Source organism: Dryobates pubescens, chromosome 18 (assembly GCF_014839835.1).
Source record: "Dryobates pubescens isolate bDryPub1 chromosome 18, bDryPub1.pri, whole genome shotgun sequence".
Classification (NCBI taxonomy): Eukaryota; Metazoa; Chordata; class Aves; order Piciformes; family Picidae; genus Dryobates; species Dryobates pubescens.
The window spans coordinates 8,363,113-8,378,217 of NC_071629.1; the positions used below are offsets into that span (position 1 = coordinate 8,363,113).

Sequence of the window (15,105 nt, forward strand, 5' to 3'; positions counted from 1 at the left end):
CTTTGATCATAAATTATAAATGAACAGGCAAAAAATGAAGGAACCGTGATTCCATTAATGAATTATTTAAGTGTGATTGTTAGTTTTCACAATCATTGGGCTAATAAGCTCAGGCTTGTGCCACTGAAGTGTTTCTCATTTGAGGGTGATGATGATGGTGTTATTAACGCCATTATCAATGTGTGCCATGAAACATAAACCTGACCAGCTCCTTTGGTGGTTACGTGGTGGCATGGCCACTGGAGCTTTCATTTGGTCTGTACTGCAGGAGAGTGGGTTGACATCAAGGAAAGCCACTGTGAACAGGGTTCCCTGGGTGGCTCACCCCAGAACAACACTTAAAAAAAGACAAGCAGCATACTGACACCTGAGGATCTTCTCCCCACAGCAGCCTGCCAGTGCCAGCGGCACACTCAACTGGCTTGGCCCATTCCAGTGGCGGCTCCGGCAGCTCCAGCGAGTCCGAGAGCAGCTCTGAGTCCGACTCTGACAGCGAGAGCAGCTCCAGTGACAGCGAGTGCAACGAGGAGTCACGCAGTGCCACACCGGAGGTAAAGTTGTGTGCTCACCTCAGCTCCTCACCAGTGGGGACTTGGAGGGAAAGTATGGAAGGGAATTAAATCCTGCTCCCTCTTAGGAGAATGTTGGAATTCTGTGCAGTTTCATGCTGTTGACTCTTTTATCCCTTTATGGATTTATGTGTATGACCCATATAGTCATTCTAGCTTTTGGAAGAATCCTTCTGGCCTACATTTGAATTGCTTTAAAGAAATATTTAGATTTTTGCCAGTAGCTAGAGAAGATTTTATTGACACAGTATTCAGCTGGGACTAAGGAAAGGCAACATGACAAAACTATGTCTTCAGGGACCAGCTAAACTTTTTAGTTGTATTAAATTTCTCCAGGGCCACATTGTAAACCAGATAAGGAAGCCTAATTAACCATAAATACTCCATAAATACTCCCATAAAGCTAGCAGTCACCACAATTTGACTGAAATAAAAGGGTACATTTAAAACATTCTCATTTAAAGGGAAAAGCGTTGCCTCTGTCTGAGATATGTTCCTTGTCATTCTTCAAACTGCAGCCTGAACCTCCCTCTACAAACAAGTGGCAGCTGGATAAATGGCTAAATAAAGTGAACCCCCATAACAAGACCATCATCAACAATCAAAATGAGCCTCACAGCGAGACCAGCTCCCAGGCCCAGAGCAACCAGCAGGCCGAAGGGCCAAACAAGGGGAAGCTCAACAGCAGCCTGCCCCCAGCCGATTCCAAAGACCGGGCAATCCTTAGTCCCATCCGAGAGAAAGCCAAACCACGGGTTGCCCAGAAAACCCCAGAGGCAAAAAGCTCCAAGCAGAAGTCACCAGCTCATAATGAGCCAACTTCACAAAGGACTACTGGGAAAAAGCAACCCAAAAAGGTAGAAAGGACTTCCAGTGTAGAAGAGTATAACTGGCCCAAACCAAATAATACCAGCAACACTCCCAAAGAAAAAGAAACACAGGAACCCCCCGAGCAGCCAAAGGTTCGAACTAAAGCAGCAGTTGGGAAGACTGCTCCAAGGAAAGAACCACGAACTAGCACAGGTCTCACTTCAGAGAAGAAGAAGTACAGAGGCCCCAGCAAAATTGTCCCTAAGTCCCGGGAATTCATTGAAACAGATTCATCTACTTCTGACTCAAATACAGACCAGGAGGAGAGCTTGCAGGCTAAGATATTGCCAGCTTGCCCTGGGTCTGGCAATGGCGTCAAAGTGAAGGACGCTGGCAGTAACATCCTCAGCGTAAGTAGTTTAACTAGCAATGGCAGCAACACATCCATTGACCAGACCAGCAACGACTTGGAGGAACAGCTCTTTTCTCCTATCCCAATCGTACAAAATGAACTTCTGTCCCCACTGAGAGAATATGAAGAACTCAAATCTCTGTGGGTGAAAATAGACCTTAGTTTACTCTCTAGGATACCTGGACAAGAGCCTTTTGAGACCACATCTGTGAAAAGTGAACCAAGAGAGACAAATGTGAAACACAGGCGACCATCTCGAGAGTCCCCTACCCCAGCAGCTGAAAAACCACCCACAAAATCCAAAAGGAAACACAAGGTAAGTTGTTTTCATTGTTTGGAGGAAAACTCAGAATTTCTGTGCATCCTGGAGGTCAAGACTGCAGTCAGTGATACCTCACTGCCTCTGCAGCAGGGCTGGAAGGAGGCATCATAACACTACAGCTTTATTGTTGTTACAAAGGATATAGATTTACAAGTGCATTACAAATCAACATTGAAACTAGTGGGGGGAAAAAACCCTCCAGCTGTCAAAATCAATGAACAATGCTTCTTTTTTTTTTTTTCCAAGTGGTCTTACAAGCTTTCCCACTTTGTTTGCTTGCCCATTAACTTCCCATGTTTTGTAATCTGCAGAATGGTTCCCAGTGATGAGTTTGTATTACTGTGGGTTTAGCCATACCCAGAAAATGTGACTTCTACTTGGAAGGCAGGTTTTACTGTCTGCAGAATGAAGGCATTGTCACTGCTGGCTTAAACAGGCACAGCTTCATTACAGTCAGTGGAGTGGTGCTTGCTTATGCTCCTGGTGAATTTGGTCTTTGTGTTGTTTTGGTGTACAAACAAATGTGATTTCATAGAAATGTCATTTGCGTAACTAGCTGCTTTCTCTACACCACTACCTGAAAAAGCAAATATATTTTGACATAATGCATTATGGGTTTTGTGGTTTATGTTATTTATGCCCAAGGGTATCCTATCTTGTGGGATGTGACAGTGTACTTCAGACTAAATGTGTTTTCAGAAAAGAAACTGAAGTTTTATATAACAAATGCATTTTTGTAGTCAGTTTTTCCAGCTGAAATGGTTGTGCTCTGGTCTGTCTGTGAGAAGTCATCATAGTATATTTTATTTTTACCCCAAATTTTATAAATCATTGTGAATGTGACTCCAGCTGTCTGTTCTAGTGGACTTCTTGAAACCCTGAGTTTGAGTAGTCCGGTGGTATGAGACAGTTAATACAAGACAAAGACAGACAATACCAGGCAGACGGAGGGTCTGTACTGCTGTCGACATGAGTCACTGCACTGGCTCCTTCCCTGTTGTATTAAAGTAGGAGTAATCACATGAGTAAACCTAGCAGGTTTTTTATTCAATTTATATTCTAGCTGTACACTAAAAGCAGAAATGTAAGAAGGAAGGAGAAAAGAAAGAGGAAAGAGATGTATCAATGTCCATGCTTATGTGTATGTATGAGTACACCAGGGTGTGTATTAGCTATACAAAAACCTTGCTAGGTAACTTTAGTAGAGCATCTGTATGATGGGGAGAAAGTCTTGCCTAAAACATGAGTGTAGTGTTGGCAACTGTGGGCTCCCAGGGAAAAGAAAATAAAAGGTTATATGAAAGTTGGAACCTCATAATTTCATTATCTGGAACTTGGAATCAGAAAGTAACCAAATGAGGAATCTCATCCTGGGACTGTACACACATAAGCCACCCTCCGAAACAGCCCGTTCAGATGCTTTGTGACTGTTTACTGCTATCCAAGGGAAAACAAACCACTTAGGATGACTTGAGGGTACATCAACAGTTAAAAACAGGGTAGGGAGAGCCTGATTTGTGTTTCAAAATCATGCTATTAAAAGATTTATTTTAGCCATCTACTAGTGGGCTTGAAGGCTGATATGAAGGTTCCAGTGACAGAGCAGTAATCGGCTTTGCTTGTATCATCCTAGTTCAGGCACAAAAGTCATGCATCAGGGAATCTTTCAAAGCAAATTTTAAACCAGCTATCTCTGTTAATGCCTATCTCCACTCAGTCCTGTAGACTTTTAGTCCTGTGAGGAATACTTACTCAAGGAAGTTTTCCCATCAAGTTCCATTAAGTCAATGAGTAGAAGCTATTTACTTGAGTGAGTTTTGGTGCTATCAAGTCATTCCATCTGAATTATTAATTAAATTCTAGTGCACTACAGCAGATAACTATAGCACATGAGGTGTTTTGCTTCCTAATTATCTGGCTGTGTCACTTGTTATATAACTTCATGTCATGTGTTTGGAGCACGTTTTAGCCCTGATTTCAGGTGACTTTCACTGCTCTTAGTATTTAGAAGTATTATAGCTGCTTCTACTGTAAAGGAAAAATAACACTGAGATTCCTGAGCTCCTCTTAATGACGAGTAAAATCGTGCCTAGATGCTGGATATTTCAAGCTGTACCTTTCTTGTTAAAGCAGACAGAAAGCCTGGATACCTTTGTTGAAAGCAAGAAGCAGCGCCTGGAGGATCCTTCAGCTTCATGCCTGCTTCCACCTTGTATCTCTCCAATCCCGAATCACAGATTGACCAGCACTAAAGAGTAAGTGTTGTTGGTTTTTTTATTTCTATAACATTCATGAGTGGTTTCACAGCACTGTTCTACAAATGCCTTTGCTCTAGAGCCAGATGGGCTTTACAGCCCATAAGCATAAGTGACCCAGCATTGCTATTCCCATCCATCAAGAAGACAATCCACATGGTGTTGGATGAGATTCATGCATCCTTCTGGTGGACTACAGAAATTTAGAGATCCACCACAATCCCTGTGTATTCTGCTACCCCATACTCTGCATCCTTTCGATGTTCTTTGTTGCCCTCATCATCCTTAACCTTTGTGGCCAGAGAATCCTACTAAAAGTGGGCTTTATTTGACTGCCTGGTATTTATTTTTTTTTAAATCATTTTCATATGAAACAGTTCTCAGTTTTATTGAACGAAACAGTGACTTTGCCATTCACTTCAACAGCTTTTACTCTGTAACTGTGCATACAGCAATGCCAGGGATGAGCATCCTAAAATGATTCAGACATACGTGCTTTGTGTTTCAGCAAACATAGAATCAAATAGTTTGTGCCTTTCAGAGTGTCTTTGAGAGATGGCTATAATGCTTGAGCAAACAGGCACCACGTAAATAATGATTCTGATTAGTATAATCACAAGATTAATATTCTATAAATAACCAAAGAGTCCAACTCCCTTCTGTCATCAATTCTGTGCTTTTCTGATTTTGAGATGAGGCACTTCTTTCCGCTTCACACCAAGGCAAGCAAAGAATCAAACCCACCTTGTGCTTCTGGAAACTGTTTGTAGCGCTATTTAAATTTAGATAAATTAAAAAACAATTCTTGAAAGAGCACACAAAATTTCAAGTCCATAAAGAGGGTTGAGCACAATTTTACTTCTACTGGTGCAATTACAGAGTAACTTCTGTCCTTGAATTAACCCTTAATTCTACCCCTGCGAAAATCTCATTGGAGCCTGGAAAAGGCCGATGAGTTGAAAGTTACAATGTGATCTGTAACATGTTGAACATTTGATACACGTCATGGTGGGTGTTGCCTGATTGTCATTGCTAGAAATGAAATGAGCAGGGATCTATCACAGAGGGAATCAAAGAATATCCATCCCCAACATCTCCACAATCCATTAAAAAAAAAAATCTTTCTATTCCTGTCACCAACAAGCCCTAAGGATCCACCCCCCCAACCTGATGTTTCTTAATTTGAGCTTGTTTTCCAGGTCATTAATTTGATTCCTTGGAGCTTTCAAGCCTTTGGTATTCCCTGTTAAAATATAATTGTGTCCATCAATAGTTATTTTCATATGCTAGCTTTTCCTGTCATCTGCCTGAAGTTTTGAAACAAAATTTTCTTTTCCACTGTAGCAGCTGAGACCTGGATCACACTGCATTTGTTATGTGTCTTTTGAGTTGGCTCGAAACAAATGCAATATTGTTTGATAATTCAGGTCTTCAGCTCCCAGAGATGTGCAACTGAATATAGATCAACATATTTCCCAGAAGATTAAGAAGCTGGCTGAACTGTGTGATGGCAAAGTTCTGGAGAGCCCCAGCTTGTTTTTAAGCAGTCAGAAGTGGTTCTGTTCTCCAGAGGGTTAATAGAATTTTAAGGAGAGGCAGAAGAAAGGGGAAGCTGAAAGTCAACTGTTCAAGGGCATTGGGGAAAATAATGCTTCAGTAGTAAAAGGTTGAAAGGCAGGCTTTGCCATTTGCTCCTTTATTCCCAAAGGTTTTACATTTTCTTTTACAACTCCTGAATCTCTATATAAGGACTTTGAGAAAGGAGGATGATTCGGCTACAGGTGTAATGAGGTCTTACGTGTTACGGTGATTGCCCTTTGGAATGGGCTGCCTGGGGAGGTGGTGGAGTCACCATCATTGGAGGTGTTCAGGAGGAGACTTGATGGAGTGCTTGGTGCCATGGTTTAGTTGATTAGGTGGGTTGGATTAGTTGATAGGTTGGACGCGATGATCTTGAAGGTCTCTTCCAACCTGGTCTATTCTATTCTATTCTGTTCTGTTCTGTTCTGTTCCGTTCCGTTCCGTTCCATTCCATTCCATTCTATTCAGTGGTGGATGTTCTCACTTGGGAAGAACCTTAGGTCTCACCCTTCAGAACTTGATGCCTATGCCAACAAAGCAAATTTCCCAAGGCAGACTATGGAGACTTTCACGGGATATTTTTACAGACACAAGAATGTTTTGACAGAAAGACTGTGGTCTATGGGACAAAATTTGGAGGCATTCAGGAATCTGAATGAGTTAGTGAAAGATAGGCCATACTTATGCTTTTGAAGCTCTCACTGGCTGCCTGTGGTACATTTCTCTCATAATCTTCTCCTAAATATATGGGCTCAATAAAGCAAGCAAAGATGAATAATGAATTTTTAAAAGGTGACGTGTCTAATATGGGCAGTTATATGCCTAATTTTCACAGTTTTCTATGGCTACATGTACAATTTGAGTGTAGAGATTTCAAATGGTCAGCTGTGCATTTAAAAGCCATCCACACAACCCAAGAGCTGATTTGTATCATGTGGTCATTTCTTAAGCAGCTAGTTATCTTTCTGTTTGCTCCTTCCTTCACACACTTTCGGGCTCATGCCTTTTCATAAAGCTGAAGTGACACTTAAAATATAATTATTCAGAGTATTGCCACTCGCTTTTCTCTATTTCTGATATTTCATAATGAATTAATATGTGATGCTGTGGTTTGTCCAAGTAGTTCAGAGTAATACCTTGAAACACTTCTGGGAGGCTGGATTTTTGTCAGATCAGCTGCCCAATTTGCAGCAGAGGACTATTAATGTATTTACTTTCTTGCCAGAGCAATTTTAATTTAAGCATTAACTGCATGTGCTGCTAAATACCATTTATATCTCAATACCTCATTCCCAAGACAGAGCACTATTTGTAAACATTTGGCAGTTCATAACAACACAGAGAGTTATCTGCTGTGCAAAGTTTGAGTATGAATTTAAAACTAGACTCATACCAGTGAAACATGCCTGCTATCTAACAGTCACACTGGAAGTCTGGCTGAGGTGAGTATTTCAGCCTGCTTCTCAAAGATTTGCTGTTCCCTTTTGTTTGACCTTTTGTTAAAGATGCACTTGTACTTGGCAACATATATTAGCCAATCTCTTGGGTAGGCGCAACAGCATTCACTGAGGTTCCTTCATGGCAGAGGCAACCTTCCCTGTCTACAACAATGGGTCCAGCTGCACTCAGTTGTTGCTATATGGTCCCAGCTAATGCAGAAGTGACCTTTCCCTGCTCACCCCCTGCAGAAAATCAGATACACCATCAGTGTGCAGCATTTAACTCCAGACAGGGAGTGGAGGCACAGGAAAGGCAAGTGATTGGTATAGACAATGGCTTTGTCTTACTATCAGGCCAGAGGAACAACTGCATACCACAAGGAGTAGGTAAAGAAAGGGCAAAGAACTGCAGCTGGAAATATGAGTGTAGATGGAAATTGTCTCTCCTTCACATACTGATCTCTTATTGCTTGTTTGCTTGCTTTCTGCCCTAAAACAATCCAGACTGGGCAAAAAAACAGCGGAAGAGGAGCCTTCTCTTTCCTTGATAATTGGTCTTTTCAGACACAAAGATTAAACCCTGCAGCCACAAGACCATCAGTTCTGCTTGTATTTTTTCCTTGCACTTTTACTGTGCTTCTCCCTAGATTTTAAATATAGTTTAACAATCATGTCAGCAAATTAAGCCATTGAGTCCTGGTAATTATTGCAATAAATTCATTCAAAATTAGCGATTACTGCAATCAAAGACCAGTTTCTTAGGCCATTAACAGCCCAAAGCAAAGTGACAATCTGGTTAACTGCTGGTAACAACTTATTTCGTGGAGGTTATTGTTGACATAAGTGTTTTGGCATAAATCTGATAGAGGTAACATTGCTAAATAAATTATCAGCTTAATTCCTGTGAAAACTCATAGTATTAAGTGGGAAATAAGGGGAGGGGTGGGGGGTGGGGGGATAAAATGAAAGAGCAGACAGAATTATAACCATAAAGTATTGCTGAGGTTATGGGGTTTTGTAGGATGTTTGGTTATTTATTTATGTATTTATTTAGTTAGTTATTTCAGTTACACAGAAAAACAAACAAACAAAACATCTTCAAGTACATTTTCCTTTCTTGGTTAAGTCTTCTTGCCCACACAATGACTTGTATGCCAGAGCTGAGTAGATGCACCTGTATCTTTGTTTGCCCCATCTTATATTTGTTGATGTGGTGAAGTTTTAAGTAGTGAAGGTTTAACCACAGTACCTGCAGCCTTCTTAATTTTTTCTTGTACCGCTCTCTTAATCTCTTGACCTCTGTGTAGCAGCTGAGGGATGCTGCTTCAACTGCTTTATATGTGCATTAAATTTCCCCATACCGTGATAGACTCTGTGCAAGCAATAGTCCTGCATTAGCCCTGGAAATTGCCAGGTGTGCTGCATGTGCTGAGAAACCTCACTCGTTGTACAGGGTCAGATGTCAGTAGCTTACATTCAGTTTTTCTTCAGATGCTTTTAAGATAGATCTGCCAGATTTGGTTGCACTTCTTTTTTACAAGGCTGTACCAGGGAGAAGGAGGAGTTCCACACACTGCCATGCACAGGGCTGTGGAGAACCACTTTGCTCTGTGCTTTCACTCATATGTGCACATACAGGGTTCACTGTGTAGGCCACTCATTTGGGAAGCAGAGGGTTTGGATTCCGCTCCTGGATATTTTGTTTAATTGTGCCTCCTTTGCTTTGTACAATCCAAAAATACAAGCACACTTTCTAGGGAGAGTGCTTACCTGCTTGTGGAAAACCTCCCTGTGGAAAAAGTTCATAGTATTGTGCCATAGCTATAGTAATTTGTCTGAGTTTCAAAAATACCCTTTGGTGATAAGAAGGCTAACAGATGGGGCTTTGAGTGAGAACTTTTTTAAGGACATGTTGCAGGATCACATGTGCATGAAATCAGTCCCCTCAAAGAACTGCCAGCCTCTTTCAGCCTGGTTGCTTTCCTTTGATCTTCTTTGGGCCCATGTGTTTTCTGAGCAGGACATCATCCATACCAGCCCTACTGTAAAACAAGATGAATTCTGTGCTCCTTTTATTTCTTCAGTCTGAAGATCTTTAATATCAGAGTATCAAATAAGATATTTTAACTCTGCTTCAGTCAAATTAAAGCAGTTTTGAGTATAAGCTATAAAACCTGAAACATGGGAAGTTCCTCTGATTACATTCTGTGATTTCACATTTAGGCTAAAATATTTTTGTATCACCAAAGGTCCAAAGTACACAAATGCACAAAGCATGTGTAGCTGTTGATACTGTTGGTTAAGCTGCAGAAGAGGCCAGACTGAAAGGAGAGAGATCTCCAGAATGGGGAATAAGGAAACTTTGGTTTCCTTCTCCTCTTTCCCTGGTTACTTTAAGGCAAAGCAGATCTATAATTCCTGACACTGACTTAAAGTGACTGGGAACAAAACATAAATTCTTGTTGACTTAATCTGTTATTGAAATTTTAGTCAATAATCATGAAAAGTAGATGATTGTGTAGTGCAATATTAGATGTCTAAGAAAAGATTAAAATTCAGGTTATCTTCATTGACTGAACTAGGACAGTACCTAAAATAAAAATCTATGAGCAGATTAACATGTTAAAGAGTCAATGGAGTGTTGAGGTTTGGGGGGTTGATTTTTCAATATATTTGAAGAAAGAAAGGTCTAGCAGGTTGGGGGGGGGGTGGTGTTGTTTTTATTGTGTATCACAGCTGCCATTTCTAGCCAGCTAACCATTTCTGTACATAAAACAGATAATAGATTATTGTATTACTTGAGCTTTCATGTCAAAAACACATTCATTTTCTGAATCATGTTCAATTCATCAACCAATATTTGCTGAAGGGCTTTTGCCAACTACAGTGTATCATTTAATACAGTGTTGAACACTGGTTTTATTCTAGAGGTCAAATAATTATTATCTTGTTATTGTTATGTTTATAATTTTGTAGTCATTGTAAAATTCCTCTTTTTTTTGGCGCATTTGCCATGTGCTATTATGTTTTTTAGCAAAGGTTGCTTATGTGGGTCCTAATCTACCTCCTTAAAAAGATGCTTAAAACACATAAATGGTCATATTTAATGTCAGAGGAACTAACCCCATGCATAAAACTTTCCAGCACTTTGCTGAGTCAGAACCTCTCTGACCTGTCAAATGAAGACTGACTCAAATTAGCATTTAAATTGGGTGCAATTTGTACTAATGCACTGGAAGTTGTCCTCCAAAGCAAGGGTTTCTGTAGCCCTTGAAAGGCAGAAGTATCTCTTCTGGATTTCACTTCCTGTCCCCTTTTGACTTATCTATGAGGACATGGGGACAGCAGGACATAGTTGAGGTTAGAGGCTTCTCAGTAAACAAAATCTGAAGCTTTGTGCTATGGAGGGTTAACCAAGGTTCTTGAAATGCAGCTGCTTCTTTTCTGTGTCCCAGGAGCAATGGTAACTCAGTGAAGAAGGTGGCAAAGAAAAAAGAAGAGAAGCTGTTCCCTCCTCCCTTATCCCCCCTCTTGGATGAGCCTGTGCACCGGCGGCACAGTGTTGAAAACAGCTCCTTCAGCCAAGAGACCAGTATCACAAGCACCTCTCAGACCAGCAGTTCTTCCTCCTCTGTTTCTAAACACAGAAAGAATGAAAATAAGTCCTCTTCTAACCCCAAAGGAATCTGTGTAAGTAACGGACCTCAGTTTCTGAAAGTGAACGAGATAAAATAAAATTAACTTAGGTTTCTTCTGTTTGTTTTGTTTCCCAATATATATTGCTTATGTAGATCCACTGAAGAGCAGCAAGGGGTTGATATTTGCAGAGATGGGTATAAGCAACCCTTGCATTTTCCATTTTTAGGTCAGCATTAGGCATCTACTTGGCTCTGGGTGCCACTCCCTGAGAAGCCCCAGTCCCTAAGCCTCAGAGGAAAGCTCTTGCAGGCACGAACTAGCTGCAGTTAGTCCCTTAATTCTGCAGCTGCAACACACATTTTGAAAACAAAACTTCAAGAATTTTGGTATCCATCACCTGAATAATCACCTCAAATCCTCAGCCAGAATTAAGCACCGTTGTTATAATGGCCTAAACTAAACAAAACTTAACAAAAGGATACCTCTCCATAGCATACTCAACGTGGAAACATCTTCTCTCAGGTTTGCAGGCTCCCAGCTTCCAGCAGTAAGGTTTATTTACACCAAATCTCCACGAGTTACATATATAATCTTTTAGACACTGTGTAAATAGTGGTTTGGTTTTTTTCCCCTAAATTGTCATTCTGTTAGGGCCGTCTCCCATCAAAGGTTTTCACACAGACAGTTCTTTCTTGCTAGCTTTTCACCAAATTCAGATGGTTTTATACTGAGATGAGAAGAGCCAAATGTCTGGGCTGCATGGCAAATTCAATTTGACATCCTTTCTTTAGGATAAACGGGGAAACTTCAGAATTTTGGCCCATTTTAGAAAATAGTCCTCCCTCTAGAGTTTCAAACATATCATTTAGTATCAAACCATATTTTAGCATCCCTGTCAAAATTAAATGACAAGAAGAGAATTCTGCCACAGAAAAGGACATGCATAGCCCTGTTTTTCACAGTTCGCCGCTTTGTGAGAGGTTGTTACCCTGCACTGTAACAGTAAAACTCACAAGTTGCATTGGATTGTAGGTGACAAATCACTTCACCGTATTCATTCATCCCTGTTGCTTTCTGATATCATTGTGTCACTTCAAGCTGTGAGAGTAATACACGTGCCTTCAACTGAAATCAATGCCAAAATGAACTGCATATGTCAGCAAATAAACAATGCTATGTAAACAGCAGGGCCACTTCTTCGCACTCCCAGCTTCTCTAGTCAGATTTATCCTTGGTTTATCTGTTGCTCCGATACATGAAATATTTGTCTTCTCAAATATCTTAGACTTCTTTCCCTAGTTCATTGGTTCATCTGTAATTTAGTTTATTTGGTTGTGGACTAAGTCTGCAAGTTGCAATTGCATGATTTAAATGCTTCTGTTATGCGTCTGGTTTTAATCAATTTAAAGTCATAGCTCCTGACTTCTGCTTTCCATTCTTCTCTGTGTTGCTTGTAGTGAGGAAACTGTTCCTTCCTGAAACTGGAGCAGGATTTTCAGACACCATACAGTTAGATAATAACAACAGGAAAAAAGGTTGCATTAGTGTGATACACCTCAAATGAAGTTGAGTTTACATTCAGCCCTTCTGCATTAGATTTCCCCACCCTTGCTTTAACCTGTGTTTCTAGTTAGTAGCACTTTGGTATCCAGGCTGACTTCACCTAAAAGTGTAAGTTGATGAGTTCAGGTGAGGGGTCAGAGGCAGAGTCATACTGCCTAATGAATCTAATAGGCTTTTGTTATAAAGCATAGGAGGATGGTTAGGGCGATAGTTGGGTATGTCTGAGTGCTACTTTGTTACAGCCTTTTATTGATTGGGTCAGGTTTTGTTTGGAGGCAGAAGGGAGGGGTTGGATGTGCACACTTAGCTTATTGAAAAATGTTTGTTTGAACTATGAAGAGTTACTAAGAGTCCTTGTTTTCTAGGAGGAAGAATCTCACAATACACCAACAGCCAACACCCTTCTTGACACCAGCCATCTAGAAACAGACATCTGGTCTGCAATGCCAATGCTTTCTAATGGGAATTCTGAGCCCAGAAGACCCAAAATAACATTTGACGATGTGTAAGTATGATTGGATCTCTGTACTTGCTGCGTGCTATGTAGCTGGGATTTTCATGCAAGCAGAGCTCGCAGTAAAAGTGGGTATCTTTGATGGAAATGCTAGCATTGGACACCTGTGTGGTTAGTGCTGCCCAAAGGCACACACAGTTTTAATCTTTACAAATGAACTGTTGTCACTGATTAATGAAGACTCTGTTGATAAATGTTTTCAGATCATGAATGTTGGTTCACAGTAATTCTTCTTCATTTTTTTTTATTTTAGCTCCTGTAATGGAAACTTCTTATACTTAATTAGTTTAAAATATTTTTCCTTTTCCTCTGTTCAGCACACATTAATGGGTCCTTTGGGTGGCCAGCTTCTACTGCTAGTTATTTTACATTCTGGTCACCCATCGTATCTTTGCATACAGCAGCTTCAGATTAATATCAGGTTAAGATTTAAAGAGATAAATGGGTGTGTGTGTTGGAATTGTTCTTGCATTTTTCTCAAACAATATTTGTCCAGAAACAAAGACTTGAAATAATTAATTGTGTCTCTTTAGGCTTCACAATGCGGATTATTACATGCAAGAGGCTAAGAAGCTAAAGCATAAAGCTGATGCATTGGTAGGTTGTTACAGGGTTTTTTTCCCTCTCTTTCTATTGTGGAGCTGGATGTTACAAAAATGTCCATTCTGAGTGTTATCTAAAGCCTTGAGAGACCAAGAGGAACCCTGCTATTGACTAAAACATGCTTCTGATTGTACTCCATAAACACGCTGTCCACAAGTCAAACCCCACAGACTATTCTTAGCCTTTAACAATTTGTTCCCAAAACCCCCAAATCCTTACAATAGCTGGTATCTCTTCCCAGGAGGAGCAACAGTCATGCTGTTTATGAAGGATGTAAGATAATCTCATGAAAGATGATGTGTTTTGGAAATTTGTTTTCCTATTCACTTTGAGCCTAAAACAACAGTGTTGAAATCTTCCGGAACAGAAAGTTAAGGAAGGCAAATCACCCTCCACACCATTATCATGTGGTTAAAATGTTTGATATTTCCAATCCAGTTGTTTACAATTTGCAACAATTGATTTTTAAATGGTAGATTCATTTTTGTTGCATGCTTTTAGGCTGGTAAATACAGGCTCAACGTGCTGTTCCCAAACAATCCTGGAATGGGTTAGTTCAGTGCCGGGAAGGCTTTTTCTCTCATTTTGCCCCAGATGAAATTCCAGTAAGGTTTGCCTAATTTTGCAAAAGGGCTTTGATTTTGATAAAGATACTTCATTCAGCAGATTATACTCTATCATAGTTTGTTCAATCTACACTCTCCTAGGACAGAAGTATATGTTTTGTATGTAGGGACATTGCTCCTGTGTGCTACATAGAGTGCAGAACAGCAGCTCTTTTAAGCAGGCTTAGTGACAAAATTACTAAAATGAGCGTGGCCATTCACTTGTCCCTCAAAATCATAACTGAAAAAGAACCAGGTGATTATTCACTTCTCACTTCATTATTTGTGAGGATAATGTTATTTTACATCAGAGACTTCATGCTTGGAAATAAGTGTTTATCAAGAAAAACCCGAAATAAACTCAATCGTATTCTGTGTCTTTTAAAAACAAAACAAAGCAAGCAAAACCCCAGCCCTCCCTGTGCCACTGGTGAGCTGAAGGAGAGTTGGCATCTCAAGCTGCCTGCTTCAACTCTCCAGGCTGCCTTTTGACTTAGGGCACAACATTACCAAGTGTGTTTTCTGTGGGAGGTGGGTTCAGCTCTTTGGCAACCTACGAGTAAGTTAGCAGCTGTCCATCCTGACCTACCCACTTGCAGAGGTGGCCTGGTTCCTGCAGCCCAGCTCCACAGAGCACATTCAGACAGAGCCCTGACATACACACAGGAAGGGCCGGCAGAAGCAGACTGACAAGACCTCCCACAGCTGATTGACCTTTAAAGAACATACACATGGTCTGGCACAGGAATGCCTGCTCCACGTTAGCAAATATTTACAGGCTCAGGCTCCTGAT

General features: G+C 40.6%; 1 protein-coding gene across 1 annotated transcript in view; it reads left to right on the top strand.

Moving 5' to 3' along the window:
* The window catches only part of AFF2 (ALF transcription elongation factor 2), a 336,221-nt gene that overhangs the window by 300,921 nt on the left and 20,195 nt on the right, over positions 1–15,105 (top strand). The window contains exons 10-15 of the mRNA XM_054169740.1: positions 389–551; positions 1,088–2,107; positions 4,244–4,368; positions 10,844–11,078; positions 12,956–13,095; positions 13,638–13,701. Of these exons, the coding sequence (XP_054025715.1) occupies positions 389–551; positions 1,088–2,107; positions 4,244–4,368; positions 10,844–11,078; positions 12,956–13,095; positions 13,638–13,701 (1,747 nt within the window). The remainder of the gene's footprint in view (positions 1–388; positions 552–1,087; positions 2,108–4,243; positions 4,369–10,843; positions 11,079–12,955; positions 13,096–13,637; positions 13,702–15,105) is intronic.